Source organism: Lissotriton vulgaris, chromosome 3_1, assembly GCF_964263255.1.
Source record: "Lissotriton vulgaris chromosome 3_1, aLisVul1.2, whole genome shotgun sequence".
In the NCBI taxonomy this organism is placed as follows: Eukaryota; Metazoa; Chordata; class Amphibia; order Caudata; family Salamandridae; genus Lissotriton; species Lissotriton vulgaris.
The window spans coordinates 1,816,940,820-1,816,957,185 of NC_141689.1; the positions used below are offsets into that span (position 1 = coordinate 1,816,940,820).

The following is a 16,366-nucleotide window of genomic DNA, read 5'->3' on the forward strand; positions in this document are numbered from 1 at the left end:
CAAGTGTTTCCACTTAATATTCCCATGTTGAAATTCCTTCCCTTCCACAGTAGTCCCACAGGCCGCGCATGTCACGCATTTATGATGTCCCTCAATGGGTTTCATTCCCCATTGCGACAGTAAGTCGCTCCTAGGTTTGGGTAATGCTATCTCAGCTCGTACGAGATGTTGCCCGATACTTCTGTTCTTACGGTACGCAAAAAGGGGACGGGGAAAGGGACAGTCCAAATTTTCAAGTAAGTGCCAATTTATTGACACAGTTTGTCTGAATTTATTGGTGTCCGGCCCAAATGTGCTGACACAGACCAGCCGGTCTAATTCTGCCTTTGATTTTATCTGTAGTAAACATTCGCGTGGTGTACATCGTGCCCGCTTGAATGAGTTTTTCAACAATTTTTTAGGATAACCACGGCTTTCCATTTCGTGACAAAATGTGTCGGCATGTCTCTCGTATTCTGACAGTTCCGTACAGTTTCTCCTAATACGGAGCAGTTGGCCATAAGGCAAATTGGCCTTCAAATTCCTGGGATGGTCGCTTTGGTGGTGCAGGATTGTATTTTTGTCAGTCTGCTTCTTATACAGAGAGGAGACTAACTTCCCGTTTGAACATGTGATTTCCACATCCAGGAACGTCATTCTTGTGTCACTAACCTCTATTGAGAATTTAATGTCTGGATGTCTAGAGTTAAGCCATCCGTGGAACTCAATCAACTCCGTGCGGCTCCCCTGCCACAGGAGCCACACGTCGTCGATATATCGTAGCCACTGCTTAATGTGACTGTAGTATGGGTTGTCCTTTTCAATGAATTTTTTCTCATATTCAGCCATATACAATATAGCCATCTCAGGAGCATAGGGGCATCCTATAGCAGTCCCTTTGGTCTGCATAAAGAATTGCTCATTAAATCGGAAGTAATTTTTGCGCAACGGTATTTCTGCCAATTTAAGAATGAAGCTGGTCGGGACTCGGTGTGGTCTTACACGAGCTTCTAAATAAAGCTCAATTACTTCCAGTGCCTCTCCCTGGGGTATCTGTGTATGAAGAGACGTGACGTCCATTGTCACAAGCAATTGTGACGCAGGATTAAAATCAGTTCCTTCTACTTTAACTAGGAAATCCATTGTGTCTCTGAGATATGATTTGACAGAGCTAACAAAGGGCTTTAAGAAAAAGTCCACATATTTGGCAAGTGGTTACCCCTGACCGGCGACGGCTGGTTTAACAGGTAATAAGAGGAACATGGTTTAAGTGCAGTTGGAAGCTGAAACAATTATTCTAAATGTAGCTAAAACAAGCTTTGCTTTATACACTTGCAGATACACCGTAAAAAGGCAGAGCCCTGATGAGAATCCGTAGAGTTGACATACCGGATTCGAAACGCGTTGGTGAAAAAAGATTAGACATTTATTTGTTGAATAGACTGAATGAATTAATTTAAAGTCCATTTCTTCTTTTTTGAGCTTACTACATCAAATTGTAGTCCACTGATTTAATATTGGCATCAATTGTCTAGTCTAAATTTCGAGTTTATACTTTTGACTCTTGTCTTTACGTAAATATGGATGATTTTGTCTTCATATTTTGAATATCCAAGTGTATATATATCAAAGCAAATTACTTTGTATATACAACCAGTTATGTGTATGTTTTTGTGTTGTAAATAATTGTGAATTGTAAATACCTGTAAGTTGTAAATAAGCATTTATTGAGCAAAATAGAAAACAATAAGGTGTCTTTTTCAAACATCAAAACAAAAAAAGATTAAAAATCAGAAATAAAAGGGTTATAGTGATATACCCGGACGAACCAGGAAGTTTCTCTTGGTTTGTTCCCTCAAAAACAGAGGATTAAAGTAAGTGTGTGGTTGGCAATCTGTATTCTTGCTAGATTCAATCTAGCATGGCTGCTGATGAGGGGTGAAACCCTGAAACTGGTCCCAGGATACTTGTTTCCCTTTCCAGCGAGGACATGGCCTGGAAGTTGTTTCCCATGGGGAACCAGGTCAAGACTGATTTGCATATGGCTTTGTCCAAACTGGGGCGGCATAGTGAGCAAAAGAATGATGGATTAAACCCAGATCTCTTGACTGGGAGTGAGTTGTTGAAAATGTTCATCATCTTGTTGTGTTTGCTGTGTTCTTATACTGTGTCACTTCTCAACTTGAGACTGTGCCACGAAAAGCAGTTGTCGTAGATCCTCACACTGACAGACCAGTTTATTTTCCACTATTAAATCAAATCGTATCACTTTTTCTTTACTCCATATCATATTATGTTCAAATATAGAGGATGTATGTGGCACATGCTGCCTTAGTATTCTCCAGCTCCCACACCGGACACAAATAATATGTATGTGCATAAAAACCATTGATCAGCTAGATGCATTGCTGTTTCCAATGTGAGCTAGCAGTCCACTGGCTGGCATAACGCATCAGCGAATACTCACAACTTGCATGTGATTGGGCACACACGATGAACGTCTGACTTCTCATATCTGCTCCTCTACTCGCACGCTGAGCACCTGGGAAGGCAGTTACTCGTTCAACCACCAAGATGCTTGGCAGAAAAGTAAAACCCTCTGGTATTTCCATAGTCCCTGGCTGCAAAGTTCAAATAGCAACAGAGACATCGGACTACAGTGCACTAGACCCTCGCTGGCCAGCTGCAGTCCACTGATACTCCAAATGACTAATCATTGGTCTAGACCCATGTACGTCCCTACACCCAGGTACAACTTTTGGAATACCCAATAGGATCTAATGCTTAATCTCTCACTGGCTAGTACAGCTATGTTTATAATAATGCGAGGCATCACAACTTAAGAAGAAACAAATGTACCTCACCAGAGCGCATCATAGTACATCCCAACCAGTCAGTCTACTGCTACGTTCCCATTTATGGGTATAGTTAGAGGCTCAGTTTTTATTAAATGCCTCTGTAAATGAAGCTTTCCTCTGCTTCAGTTCAACGCTGCATACTTGCTTTTACCATACCAAGAGAGCAGTAGCATCCTCTTTGCTCAGCACTGGCACAGGTTTTTGAACCTCTGACCTGCCTTTGGTCAGGAGCTCACTCCCCCACACGCGCAGCACCACCTAGCTGTGCCCGTGTCCGTGACCCCCGCCCACGCTGCTGTTCGTGTGTTCGAGGCCTCCTCCACCCGCAGGCACCCGCCTGCGCCTCATCCCTGGTGTCTAGTGAGCTGCTGGTAAGCGTTCCTAGACTTGTGTATTTGTGCCTTGTTTTATTGTGCCTTGCTTTTACTGTGCTGCTATTGCGATCGTTTTCCATTTTGTGTCTTTTGTGCCATTTTCTCTGCTTGTGCGCTCCCCTTGCCGGCTCTCCCGGAGCCGCTCTCAGCCTTCCCGCCCCCCTAGCGCCACCATTCGCTTTCCCTTCCTGCCTCTCAGCTGCTCCCTCCCTTCTTAATGGCTGCCGCTGCGCGACCGCGTGCAGCGGACGTGCCAGAGGCAAGCTTGTCTGCGCCTGGACCGTGCCCAGCGCCAGTCCCCTTGGCCCCCCCCCACACGCCATTACACCACCAGCGACCTCCACGCCCTCAACCCAGGACGCTCTTCCACCGGTTTCCAGTCCTCCCCCAGGACCACCAAAGGACCCTTCGCCTGCCACTTCACCTGCACCTTGAAGCACCACGACAGACCTGCCAACAACCACCTGAGCTGCATTCTACTCAACACCCGCTCCATTCACAAACACGCCATCGAACTTTGGGACCTGCTGACCTCCACGTCACCGGATATCACCTTTCTCACCGAAACCTGGACACGCTCTGCCTCTGAACCCAACATTGCCATTGCCATCCCTGAAGGGTACAAGATCACCAGGAGAGACCGCACCAATAAACCAGGAGGAGGAATCGCCATAGTCCACAAAAGCACCATCAAAATCTCGACCAGCACCCACGACACCCTCAACTCTGCCGAACACCTCCACTTCAACATCTACGTCCACGCCAACACCACCCTCGAAGGAACACTGATCTACAGGCCCGAGCACAATTCTGCAACACCATCGCTGACATCGTCAGCGCTCAGGCCCTCGCCTCAGCAGATTACATCCTCCTCGGCGATCTGAACTTCCACCTAGAAAAGAACAACAATGTCAACACCAACCACCTGCTGGACAACCTCGTTAACCTCAGCTTCAAACAACACGTCACTTCGCCCACTCACACCGCAGGCCACACACTCTACCCCATCTTCGCTGCCAACAGCTACGTCTCCTTCAGCCACACCACCGAACTCGACTGGACAGACCATCACTGCATCCACTTCTTTTACCAGAAACCACCTACTCACCACCAGCTCACAGAACCCCCCCCCCCCCCCACGCAACCAGAGCAAAATCCCAACCGAACAAATGATCTCCACCCTCGCCCAGACCCCACCGCCAGGAACCCCGACACAGCCGCCACCGCCCTGCATCGCTGGTTAGCAGACTGCACCAACACCCTCGCGCCGCTCAAAAAGTCCTCAAACACCCTGCACAGCGCCAAGGCCAGCTAGTTCACCCATGATCTACAGAACTCCAAACGAGAACACCACGAAAGAGAGAAGGCCTGGCGCATGGATCCTACCGAACCCAACCACATCGCACTCAGAGTCCATCCGCAAGCATCACCAACTGATCCGCAGCGCCAAAAGAACCCACTTCAAAAACCGCCTAGACAACCACGCCCACAACAGTAAATAACTCTTCGGCATAGTCTGAGGACTCTCAAACCCCAGGACCTGCTCCAACGAACCCCCTCCGTCACATGAGCTCTGCAACTTCCTCGCCACCCACTTCCGCCGCAAGATAGAAGAAATTCACAACCGTTTCAGCCCCAAATAGACCGTATACACCCACGAACCCGACGCCCCCAGCAACACCAACCTCCTCCACACCTGGACCCTCCAACAAAGAAGACATCACTCGCACCATGGCCTCCATCCACTCTGGATCCCCATCGGACCCCGGCTCTCACCACATTTTCAATAAAGCTAGCAACATCATAGCTCCCCACCTCTGCAACACCATCAACCGCTCCTTCGAGACCGCCACCTTCCCGGAAATCTGGAAACACGCAGAAGTCAACCCACTACTGAAGAAGCCCAAGTCAGACCCAGACGACCCGAAAAACTACGGGCCGATCTCACTCCTCCCCTTCCCGGCCAATGTCATCGAAAAAGTCGTCAACACCCAGCTCTCCTGCTTCCTAGAAGACAGCAAGGAGCTCGACACCTCCCAATCCAGATTCCGAAAAACATCACAGCACCGAGACCGCACTCATCGCTGCCACAGACGACATAAGGATCATGCTCGACAAAGGAGAAACCGCAGCACTCATCCTGCTGGACCTCTCTGACACATTCGACACGGTATGCCATCACACCCTCCGCACACAACTTCACAACGCTGGAATCCGCGACAAGGCTCTCAACTGGATCTCATAATTTCTCACCGGCAGAACCCAGAGAGTCTGCCTTCTGCCATTCCTGTCTGGGGCCTCCAAGATCATCTGTGGCGTCCCTCAAGGATTCTCCCTCAGCCCAACACTCTTCAATGTCTACATGGCTCCTCTCGCCAACATCGCTCGGACGCACCACATCAACATAGTATCATACGCAGACGACACTCGGCTGATCCTCTCCCTCACAAAAGACCCGACTACTGCCAAAAACAACCTACACAACGGACTACATGCCATCTCCAACTGGATATAATCAAGCCGCCTCAAGCTAAACACCGATAAAACATTTCGATCACTCCTTACTATCACCTTCCGAAGCTATTTTTTTTTACAAACTATCTACGATTACTACAGAGAACCAGAGTTGCTTCGGACAAAAGGATATTATAGAAGGTAAAACAACGTGCTAATTTTGGACTACTGTCAATAAACCCAAGGCTCATTGCAAACTGGCCTCCAAGCTAAAAACTCCTTTATTAGGTAATAATTTAACAACACCACCATATCTTAACTGAATGCAGGAGGCAGCTGTATACATTTTAAGACTGATTTATATATGGCTTGTCTCCCTCTAGAGTAGCACAATGGGTGGAAAATGAACAGGAATGAGACCCAAGCAATCGCCAGTGGCTGAGATTAACTCAAGCATTTCTTTAGCTAATTTGTCGTGACAGGTTCCACAAGTGCATACAGGTGTAACAGGGATACCCTGAGGTGGGTCCTCCACTCGCTGCGTCACAGGAGTCAAGCTATACCTCATTGACAAGACTGGTCTTCCCATCTGGACGGAACATGGCCCAGCAGTTCAGGATGGACTGGACCTACCAGAACAGAATTAAGACTGGTTTGGATTTGGCAGGTCTTTGTCAAAAGTGGCACACCGGTAAAAAATGATGGGCTGGAATGTGGCAGCGAGCAATCACTAATAGCTGAAATTAATTCAAATTTTTCCTCCAACACTTTTTAATATTAAACTAAGGTAACATGTGAGAAATTGGGTTACTGGTTGAATGGGGTTTGAGCCCTGGTCAAGCAGCAACCACAATCTGGTCAGGGTAAGGCACAAGCAAACCCCAAATTAACCTGTACTCAGCCCCCTGGTAGCTTGACACAGAGCAGCTGTGCTTCACTTCGAGGCAATGTGTAAAGCACTTGTGCAATGCTTCAAACAGTGAAACAACCACACAAAAGTGATTCTTAACCAGGTTAGAAAATGAGTAAAATGAAAATAAAACCAAAGGGACAAAAATCCAATAAGTAGAACCAAAGAAAATTAAATTCTAGAGATTTGTGTAAATAGCGCCAAAAAGCACTAAGTGCCAACTGTGGATATCTAGGCATGCCGGACCAGAACAGTCAAGCTCAGGCTGACCGCAATGGAGTGCAGACCAGCTACAAGGACCCAGTTAGGCCCGCTCAGAGTACCTTAAACCCTGGTTTGCGGAGCAGTTCGAGGATCCACGAAGACGCGCCAGGCAGCCAAAGAGATGCGCCGGTTTGGAAATTGAGCAAGGCTGCAATCAAGGGTCTGCATCGTTGAGGATCCAGGCAATGGGGCTTGCGATGCAAAATCCTGTCGTCGAGGATGCAGTGCGCAGTTGGGGCGATGAGTCTGTTCAGAAGAGCTGCAATGCAGTCAGTCGTCGAAGGATGAGAGGGCCTCCACAGAGGATGCGTCGTGCAGGCGGGGTGATGCAGCGCTTCCGAAAAGCTGGGATGCGGGTCTTTGCTATGGGCCCAATCCACACACAACAGCGATGCGTCTTGTTCTGCTCAGGGTAGAGATGCGCAGCAGAGGAGATGCATTGCTTCTGCTGGATCCACAGAGACTGGGCGAGCATGTTAAGCACACTTCCAAGGGGCCAGGACTGGGGTGGCAGGGTAGGCTCACAGATGGTAGAGTCCAGGTGCAGATGCCAGGCTGTTAGAAGCCTGTTATATCAGATCAGGAGGCCAGCCAGCTAAACCTTGGAGTCAATCAGGGTTCAAGAGATGCACATCATGTCTTCATGTCTTCAGCCAGGCAAGAGGGCAGCAGTTCCTTCAGAGGAGCAGTCCGGCAGAGTGGCAGTCCTTCCTGGCATGGTGTACTGAAGTGGTGGTGTCTGAGGTCCTGCATTTATACCCAGTTGTGCCTCTAAAGTTGGGAGAAGCTTCTAGATGCAGGCCTTTGAAATGCACAAGTACCCTACCTTCTTGGTCCTGGCTCCAGACTAACTGTAAGGGATATGCATCCCTTTGTGTGGAGACAGGACATAGCCTATTTAAGTGGGGCCAGGTGCAGCTCCTTTCTTCCATCCTGCTAGTGATGGCACATCCAGTCACACCTAAGCTCCCCATTGTGTGCGGTTTTCTAGAAGGAATACACAAAGCTCAACTTTCAACTACAACCAGTCATTTGAAATCATCAGGCACTAAATGGCTAAGACAAGAACATGTCAACTTTCTAAAAGTGAACACAAGAAAGCTAAAAAAACAAAACAAACACGCAGCTATTAATTTAACATTAATTCAAATAACACTAAGTACACATTAATCTTGTGTGTTTGAGTATTTATTTATCTAATTTTTCATTTTTATGAAAACACATCCCTCTGGTACAATCAGAACAATAATCAAGACAAACAGCACCAACAATAGAAGAGAAATCACAACACAATTAACTTCAAAACATAGATAATCCAAAAGTAACAGGAGTTGTAGCCAATAAATCCAAAATAACTCACTCCAATAGTTTTCCTACCCCGTATGTACCGCATGGGGTTATATGGCCCATGTTGTGTTCCCACACTCCGTAATGTCCAGATAATATTAATGCTTTCTTTTTAGGGAAGATTGATTCTTATTGAAATCCAAATAATAATTCTATCCTTGAGGTGAAGAGGCCTTTTCAGAATTGTAATTTAAAATCTGACTGCGCCATAAATTAGGATTTAAAATTGTGATTCTACAGACAAACATGAAAGGGTTACCACTTCCCATTTGGAAATTAGACTTCAAAAATGTACGCCTTTGCTCCTTTCTGGCCATCAGGTTTCCTCTCCGCTAGTCACACAGCTCTATATATACTTCTTTAGGGGTTCCCACACAGATGAGGAGTGGTGGCCCAACAATTATGCCAAGTGATATAGCATTTTTTTTTTTTTTTAGCACGGATCTTTGTTAGCAGGACTCTCACTTTCTGCATCCTCTTTGTAATATAGGTTATTTATCCCAATAAAACATTACGTAAAGCTTATTTTCTCAACTACATTCCTGTTGCAGTGATGTCTCTGCAAGTGGACCATTGGCCGAATAGGTGGTAGACAAGCCAAAACAGAAGTAAGGAGCTCCATTCAGAACTCTGTGTTCCCCAGCTACTGAAATGCTGTTCATGTCTATGGCTGGGTTCTGCCTCGAGTTTCCTACTCTGTTTGAGGCTAGGCTTGGTCCCGAGGTGTTCACGTCCCATTTCCCAGTCGCAAAGGTACTTAAATTCCCTAGTACTGTTCTTTCTACCACGTGCAGTACTTTAAACCTAATGGACTAAATGAGCCTCGGGTGTTCCATTTACAGCATAGGGCTAGTGTGCAGTCGCTTACGCAAGGGCTACACTCGAGGTAGGCCTGACCACCGTAAGAACCACTAATTGAAGAGAACAGTGCTGTACCTTCAACAGTAAGAGTTCTAAATCCAATTCCAGGGCCGGAGTGACTGTATTCTACCTATATATGAGACTTTCTTCTTAGAGGGTTCTGTCATACCCTATGAAACAGTCACTGTAGACCTGGGACTTTGTGAAGTTTGCAAACATCGGCAGTGGGTCAAGTTTATTTGATTGTCCTCCTCTGAAGCAGAGAGAACTGTCATTTGTCCTCTCCTGAAGCAGAGAGAACGGTCATTTGTCCTCTCCCTCTGGTAACCGATGAAGTCCTGTTCCCAATGTGATTGCTACCCGTCCCATTATCTGGTTTAAGTTGACAAAATTGTGCAAAAGCCGTACGAGACTCTAGGGATAAAAAAAAAATCGATAGCCGTTAGCTTATCAGGTAAATTGAAATGACCTATGCTGCACTATTCCCCAACTGCCACAGAAGAAAATCCTTTGTTGGGATTAACTTCCACTAGAGGGCAACTGTGAGCCAAAAATATACGTGGATTAACAGCACTCCGAAGTAAGTGAGGCTGGGGTTGAAGTCCGTATGCTTGAGCCTACGTTATTTTCGTCTGTGCTGTGTTGGAGCAGCAGGTTTAAAGTTTTGGAGGGCTGCTGGTCGTTCTAAGAATCTATGCATTAAATAACGATTTGAAGCATCAGTGAAACATTTGAAAACATAACATTTTTAAAATGCATTTTAGAGCTAACATAACTATTAAAATGCCCTGCGTGTACATTTCGGTTTTAAAATAATTTACCCTACATTTCTCTGGGGGAGTTAATCCACTCTTTTGGCACTCCTCCAGAGCTTTCTCCAGCTTTGTAGTGTTTGTACGAGGAATTCTATCAAATGTTGGTTTTGCACAGGCTTTACATTTTTGGTGTTGGGTAGGTGTCCACTTTCTGTTGGCCCTACTATATGCCTTGTAGGGAAAGAGAGCAGTCTAATACCCTTGTGACCAATTTTCCAATAGTTATTTATTTGAATTTCAAATTGAATTTTGGAAGTCATTTTATAGTAAGTTCACTCCCGTCATTTCTTGGTTTAGGGGTGTGAAATCCACAAAGTAACACCATATGCCGTTTGATCTTTTTTATTTTGCCACTGCACAGTTATGAATATGCACACGTCTCACCTTTCCACCGCCCACCTCACCATTTTACCGCTAACTAGCAAAGGAAATCTAGAAACTGGTTAATCGTTTTGGAGAATTGTGGGCCTTCCTGTGCTGTATATTCCCGCTTTGGAACTGATAGTAGCCAGCTTCATTTTATTTCCATTTTTCTTTTCAATATTCTATTGCGGAGCATTACACCCTCAATTTCAAAATATAGCATATTCAAAACTCCTGTAGGATCTAGGGATACAACTGAGTCGATGTCTCTTGCAGGTACAGTCCCTAGTTGGAGAACAGGATCTTTACTGATAAAATCTACTACACCACGGGTGACCTAGAATGAGGGCCAAGCTTTCTAAAACCCCAGATCCTCATTTTCAGGTTGAACAATAATAGCATATATCCTTTATCCTCATAACCTGGATCCTAATGCTCTAGGTAAGTATACGTTTCCTTCCATTGCATACATAATGCTGTGCATATAGGCTTCATTATATGAGTTCAATGCTGACTTCTTGGTGTTATTTGTATCTCCTAGTCCATGATCGTCTAGTTGTCTGTTTGTTTTTAATTGCAGAGCTAAAACTGTAGTCTTCTGCATTCAAACCTTTTCATGTATTACAGGATTTTTTATTTTTTTAAATATATTTATTTATGGTATTTGTACATATACATACGTGCAGAGGGATATCGTCATATGGGTAAGCAGCCTGTGATGTACAAGGTAAGTGGAACATGGTAAATATCTTGGATGGAACCCCTTTGTTGGTTCTACAATGGTGGTAGGATGAGGATAGCATAGGAGGAGAGGAAAGTGTGAATAAGTGTAGAGAGAAGGATAGTACAGAAGCAAATCCGATGGTATCAGCAAGCATAAAGGATGTAGCATATAGTTCATTAGCATATAGTTCATTGGTCCATTGTTCGTTCAGTCATTAAGGTTTTATGGTGGATCATATTGGGTCAGGCTCTTGTCCAATGCACCCAAGTGCTGGCACAGACCAAACTGTGTCTCCTACACAAAACCTTCTGGACCCCAGTTCGTCTGCACCCCAGACCGTCTGCACAAACTAGGCCTCAGAGACCGCTCTGAATGTTGGAACTGCAACGCAGCCAAGGGAGACCTAGAACACCTCCTCTTTCTGTGCCCGATAATCAAGGGGTTTTGAGGGAAAGTATTTGACTTCATAGACAAAGCGCTCAACTGTAAAATAATTACAGGACATTTCTATCTTGTAAATGTATACATTGACTAGTTGGCAGACCTGTTAGTTGTTCCAACTGTTGGTTACAAATGCTGATAACCCTGCAGCTTTAATTAAAACTAACATGCGTTTTAGGTGTCCTGGCCTGCTTGGACGGCTACATGAACATCGCTCTCGAGCAGACAGAAGAGTATGTGAATGGACAGCTAAAAAACAAGTACGGCGATGCCTTCATCAGAGGAAATAATGGTAAACTATGTTCGGTTGTTTGATAATTGTATATTGTTTAAATTGAGCCAAAATCATTCAATCAGCACTGCTACTATTTACACACTGAACAGGTCTCCCCAAATCAGATTTTGTAAAAACTTTTGTCATAAAACAATATGAAGCCAAGTATGATTTGTGGATTAAGTAAAATAATTCTTTGTTCTTTTAGTCCAAGCAGCACTTGCATGTCCCATGAAACGGGGACTGTATCATCCAGAATGAAATTGTTCTCTTCCAGTTGGTTGCGTGTTGAAAAATATACATCTGGCCCTTAGTGCTAGAATATTTTAAAGATACTAGTCACAAATAGTAGTATATGAGCAACAAAAGGGATCCACTCTTGAATAGATATGTAACCATGTTCTCCCAGACTTAGTGTGTCTCCTACAATGGTGGAAAGCACACAGCTTTGTTTAAATACCCCTCCCACACCAAAAAGGCCCTTGGTGTCGTGCTTCATCTTAGGGGGTCTTCCCGCCCGCTGCAGGACGGGGCGTGCTACAACCTACGACTAAGCGGGAGCACTAGTTTTAGAACAAGACTATGTGTAGTGTAAGAATGTGAGTGGAAGGGTCAGGAGTGAGTAAAAGAGTGAATATATATTAAAAAATACCTTGCTCTATGGAAAGAAAAATTTAATATTCTGTTGAGCTGGTATTATTAAAAGTGGGGAATGAATTGGAGATACAATGCTATAATTAGCTGTTTCTCCTAAGTCAACATGTTTCGAAGCCCTCCCCTGGCTTCTACATCAGGACCGAAGGATCCTTTCTACACTAAAAATTGTAATGTAAAGAAATGTAAAAAAGGTGTATGTAGATAATACGTGCTGAACATGTCCAAATAAACATGCACTGTATACAATACCTCAATAGGTATGCTACTTAATGTATATTTTTTCTAATAAAGGAGCCGCTGGGAGGTAGTATCCAGGCGAGGCAGTGATCTTGAAATTCGTTTGACTATAGATGCTTCTTCCACCCCGTTCAGAGGCTCATGGGGTATTATTCTTTATTAGATCTCTCCACAGTGCCTCTTATTTTCCGTGGTTTTCCCCCTGTAAAATGCTGATATTAGACTTTCAATAACTGTTGAATTTCCATTCTCCGGTATTGGGGTGTCTTTCATAGATTCACATGCCTGAATCATTCCCCGTCGTCTGAGTGGGAGTTCCACGGTACATAAAAAAGCAATAATATGCCTATAGAAAAACCAAAACCTTGGTAATAACAAACCAGGAAGTAAAGTAGCCCTGAGCTACAGTGCAAAAAACTTCCACACTCGTGACTATCCTAGTCATTTTGTATAGACCACACTGCAGCCAATCAGGCGACCGCATCCACCAGAATGTTCTCCCCAGAGGCTCAGGCTCTCAGATTTTCTACCGCACGTCATGCGAAGGGAGTCTCCTTGAGCTTTGCTCAGTTCTTCATAACTTTGGTTGGTTTTTACCTTTTAAAATGTCATCTTCTAAATCCCTCTTCAGGGCTTGTGATTCTTGTGGGAAGCTGAGGCTTTTTAAGGAGGAGCCCCACAAAAAATGTATTTATTGTCTGTATCCAGATCATGAGGTAAAGGAGTGTAAGATCTGCAGAACCTTTCCTCAGAAGACCCTCAGAAACAGGGTGGGTCATCTTCTCCTGTGGCTCCAGAAGATCAAGGACCAGGATAACCCCCTTTCTGAGGTAGGAAGTATAGCCTCGGGGTCAACTATGTCCTCTAGAAAGAGGAAGGTTGAGAAGACTTCTCCTGGGGCAAAGGTGTTGAGGAAAGCCCAATCCTTCAAGGATTCTGGCGTGCCTTCGAGTTCTACCTCAAAAAAGGCATCTCCGCCTTCTAAATCTGGACCTGGTACGCCCCCGAGAAAATCTTCATCTTCCAAGGGAACTTCTCATAAAATTTTACCTCAGAAAAAGACCTAGTTGACGACTGCTCCACCGTCGACTATTCTCAACGTCGATTCATTTCGACGTCCACTGTTACCTTCTCCTCACCAAGACCTGTGATGGTGATGTCTTCAGCTTCTTCACCGTCGACGCTGGTTCATGTAGCGATTCGTCCCATCTCGTCGACGAAGATAGTGTCCCTCCGCCGACAAAGATTTTGAAGATGCCGTCGACGAGCTCATCGTCGTGGAAACATTCGGCGACTAAAGTCTTTCCATCGACTGGCTTGTCGGCGAAGATCACCCTCCCGTCGACGTCATCCTAGTCGATGAAGATTACCATACCATCGACTACGTCATCGTCGACTAAGATGACACTCTCAACGACGTCATCGTAGACTAAGATGAAATTCCGGTTGACGACTTTATCGTCGACTAAGATTACATAGTCGTCGAGATCGTCGGCAAAGATTGCCTCGTCGACGAAAAAATTGTCGACCAAAATTACTGTTCCACCGACGGTTACTTGTCCTTCTCCGTCCACAACACCGACGGTGGCACCGTCGACGCCTCTCTCATCATGTAGAGAACTACAAGTGTGGTCAGCTATGCTGTCTGCAGTCCCTTTACCCTCACTGTCTACGACCGCTTCACTGCTAGAAAGACGGGGCTCATCCTTAGCGGTTCTTTCACCGTTAAAGTTCCCGGAGCAATTATTAGTTTCTGAAGAGGAAGAGGAAGAATCTTATGAAGATGAGTTTTCGTGCAGCTAGAAGTCCATCTGAGCTGCGTATAAAATATCAGGATGAGGATCAGGGAGAAGAGGAACAGTTCCTTTAGCCTACTAGTCGGGCTCCTGCGTCTGTGCCTATGTTACAGATGCCATTGGATCTACTCCATAACCTACAATATATGCTGAGTGAACATTACCGCCGATTCCCACCATCCGAGTCCAGTGAATCACACCTTTCAACGCCTATGCCACAAACATCTATGGCAAGGTTAAGACTTCCAAGACAATCTTCTTCGTTGCCAGTCTCGCATACACAACCTACAATTCCTCCTTCGCCAATACCGTCTCATCATGCCCAGGATGATGTCACTTCTGAGGAGGTAAGAGCAGAGGGAGAAGTGGATGACAAATCAGTACTGTCGGAGTGGGATGAACATCAAGCTCAAACCCCTGCTCCAGCTGGCCCACCTACTGTGGACTCTCCGCCTGTAGACATCGGGAGCTTCCATCAGATCATGGAAAGGGCAGCAAAGATTTTTATTTACCATGGAGTCAAAACAGGATGACTGTTTCCTGTACGATTTTAAGGATCAACCACAAAAGCAGGTTAAAACAATCCCAATAATTGACTTTATTTGGAAGGAGGGTTTAAAGATAATGGCTACGCCAAATTCTCTCCCTGCAGTACTACCTCGAGTAGATAAAAAATATAAGGCGCCTTTCACTTCACCAGCATGCCTTATTGGACAAGCTAAAACGGACTCAGTTGTCACCCAAGCGGCTCAGAGGCAAGCTAGAAATCCATCTTCACAAGTCACCGCTCCCCCTGACAGGGATGGAAGACGTCTGGATTCAATTGGCAAAAAAGTCTCCACTATAGCTGCAACTACTGTCCGTGCTGCGAACTCCCTAGCGATGCTAGGGAGGTACGATAGACAAATGTGGTCAGACATAGCACCATATATTGAGAAGCTTCCGGAACCTGATCGGTCTGAAGCCAAGAAAATATTGCTTGAAGGAGAATGTACATCTGCTGAAATGATTGATGCAGCAGTGGATGTGGCAGCTACAGGTTTCAGACAGTTAGCGGGTGCAGTGGTGCTGAGAAGGCATGGTTGGCTCAAATCAACATACTTCCGCCTAGAAGTCCAAACTAAGATCATGGACATGTGTGGAAAATTAATTCGTATTGATAAACATTGTCTGCGCCATCTTGCCTTTTTCCCAGTGCCACACTTTTGTCATACACAGCAGCCATTTTAGATGCCTTGGTCAGACCCACTCTCAGCACGCCGCCGATCCTCAGCACGGCTCCCCACCCTCGCAAGCATCTCCCCCACGCACTGGTCGCCCCCGCTCTCTCCCTCTCTCATGCATGGGCCATAAACACCCCTCCATCTGCGCTGCTCTTCCCTGGGAATCACACCCCTTGCCTGTTCGACACCTCCCTTTCCCCCTATTTACTGTCGCACCCTCTGACACCCCTCTTCTTCGGTGTCCTATTGTCCAGGCCGGTCCCAGGCTATCACCTAGTCCTGAGGATGCAGTTTATGGCCCCAACTGTAAAGAATCACCCCTCTTCAAAGGAGTTACAGTAGATCAAGGCTCCCACCCCATGAGATCCGTCACACCACACGCATTCCGGGAATCGGCGGAATGCCCTGCTGTTTGTCGTCTGACGATTCTGTATTATGATTGAGGAGGGGAATCTCACTGTAAGGGTGTGTGGGAACGGGTCCGAAGCGGAAGATTCCGGGGATGTCTTTGATACTTCAAAGTACCTTCATTGTAATAAAGAATGTCTTCCTGCCATAAATGCGTGTATAAGAGGCCAGGCCTCAGAGATGCAGTTAGAGAACCTCGAGAAGATTCCCTGTTGGTCTGATCTGATGTGTTCTCCTCCAGAGAGAATAAACGTTTGTTTCCTGCCTTCCGGTCTCCAGCGCCTGCCTCTTCATTGATTCATATTTCTGTGGGATTAGAGGCGACATCGCCGGGCAATACTTGAGGTTATTTTGTTCGCCGATTGCCCTCCTGCTTTACAA

The 16,366-nt window shown here is 45.6% G+C and overlaps 1 protein-coding gene across 2 annotated transcripts in view; it reads left to right on the forward strand.

The window, feature by feature from the left end:
• The window catches only part of LSM6 (LSM6 homolog, U6 small nuclear RNA and mRNA degradation associated), an 84,633-nt gene that overhangs the window by 50,924 nt on the left and 17,343 nt on the right, over positions 1-16,366 (forward strand). For both annotated transcript variants that reach the window (XM_086962264.1, XM_086962265.1), the window contains exon 3: positions 11,569-11,682. In XM_086962264.1, coding sequence (XP_086818390.1) covers positions 11,569-11,682 — 114 coding nt within the window. The remainder of the gene's footprint in view (positions 1-11,568; positions 11,683-16,366) is intronic.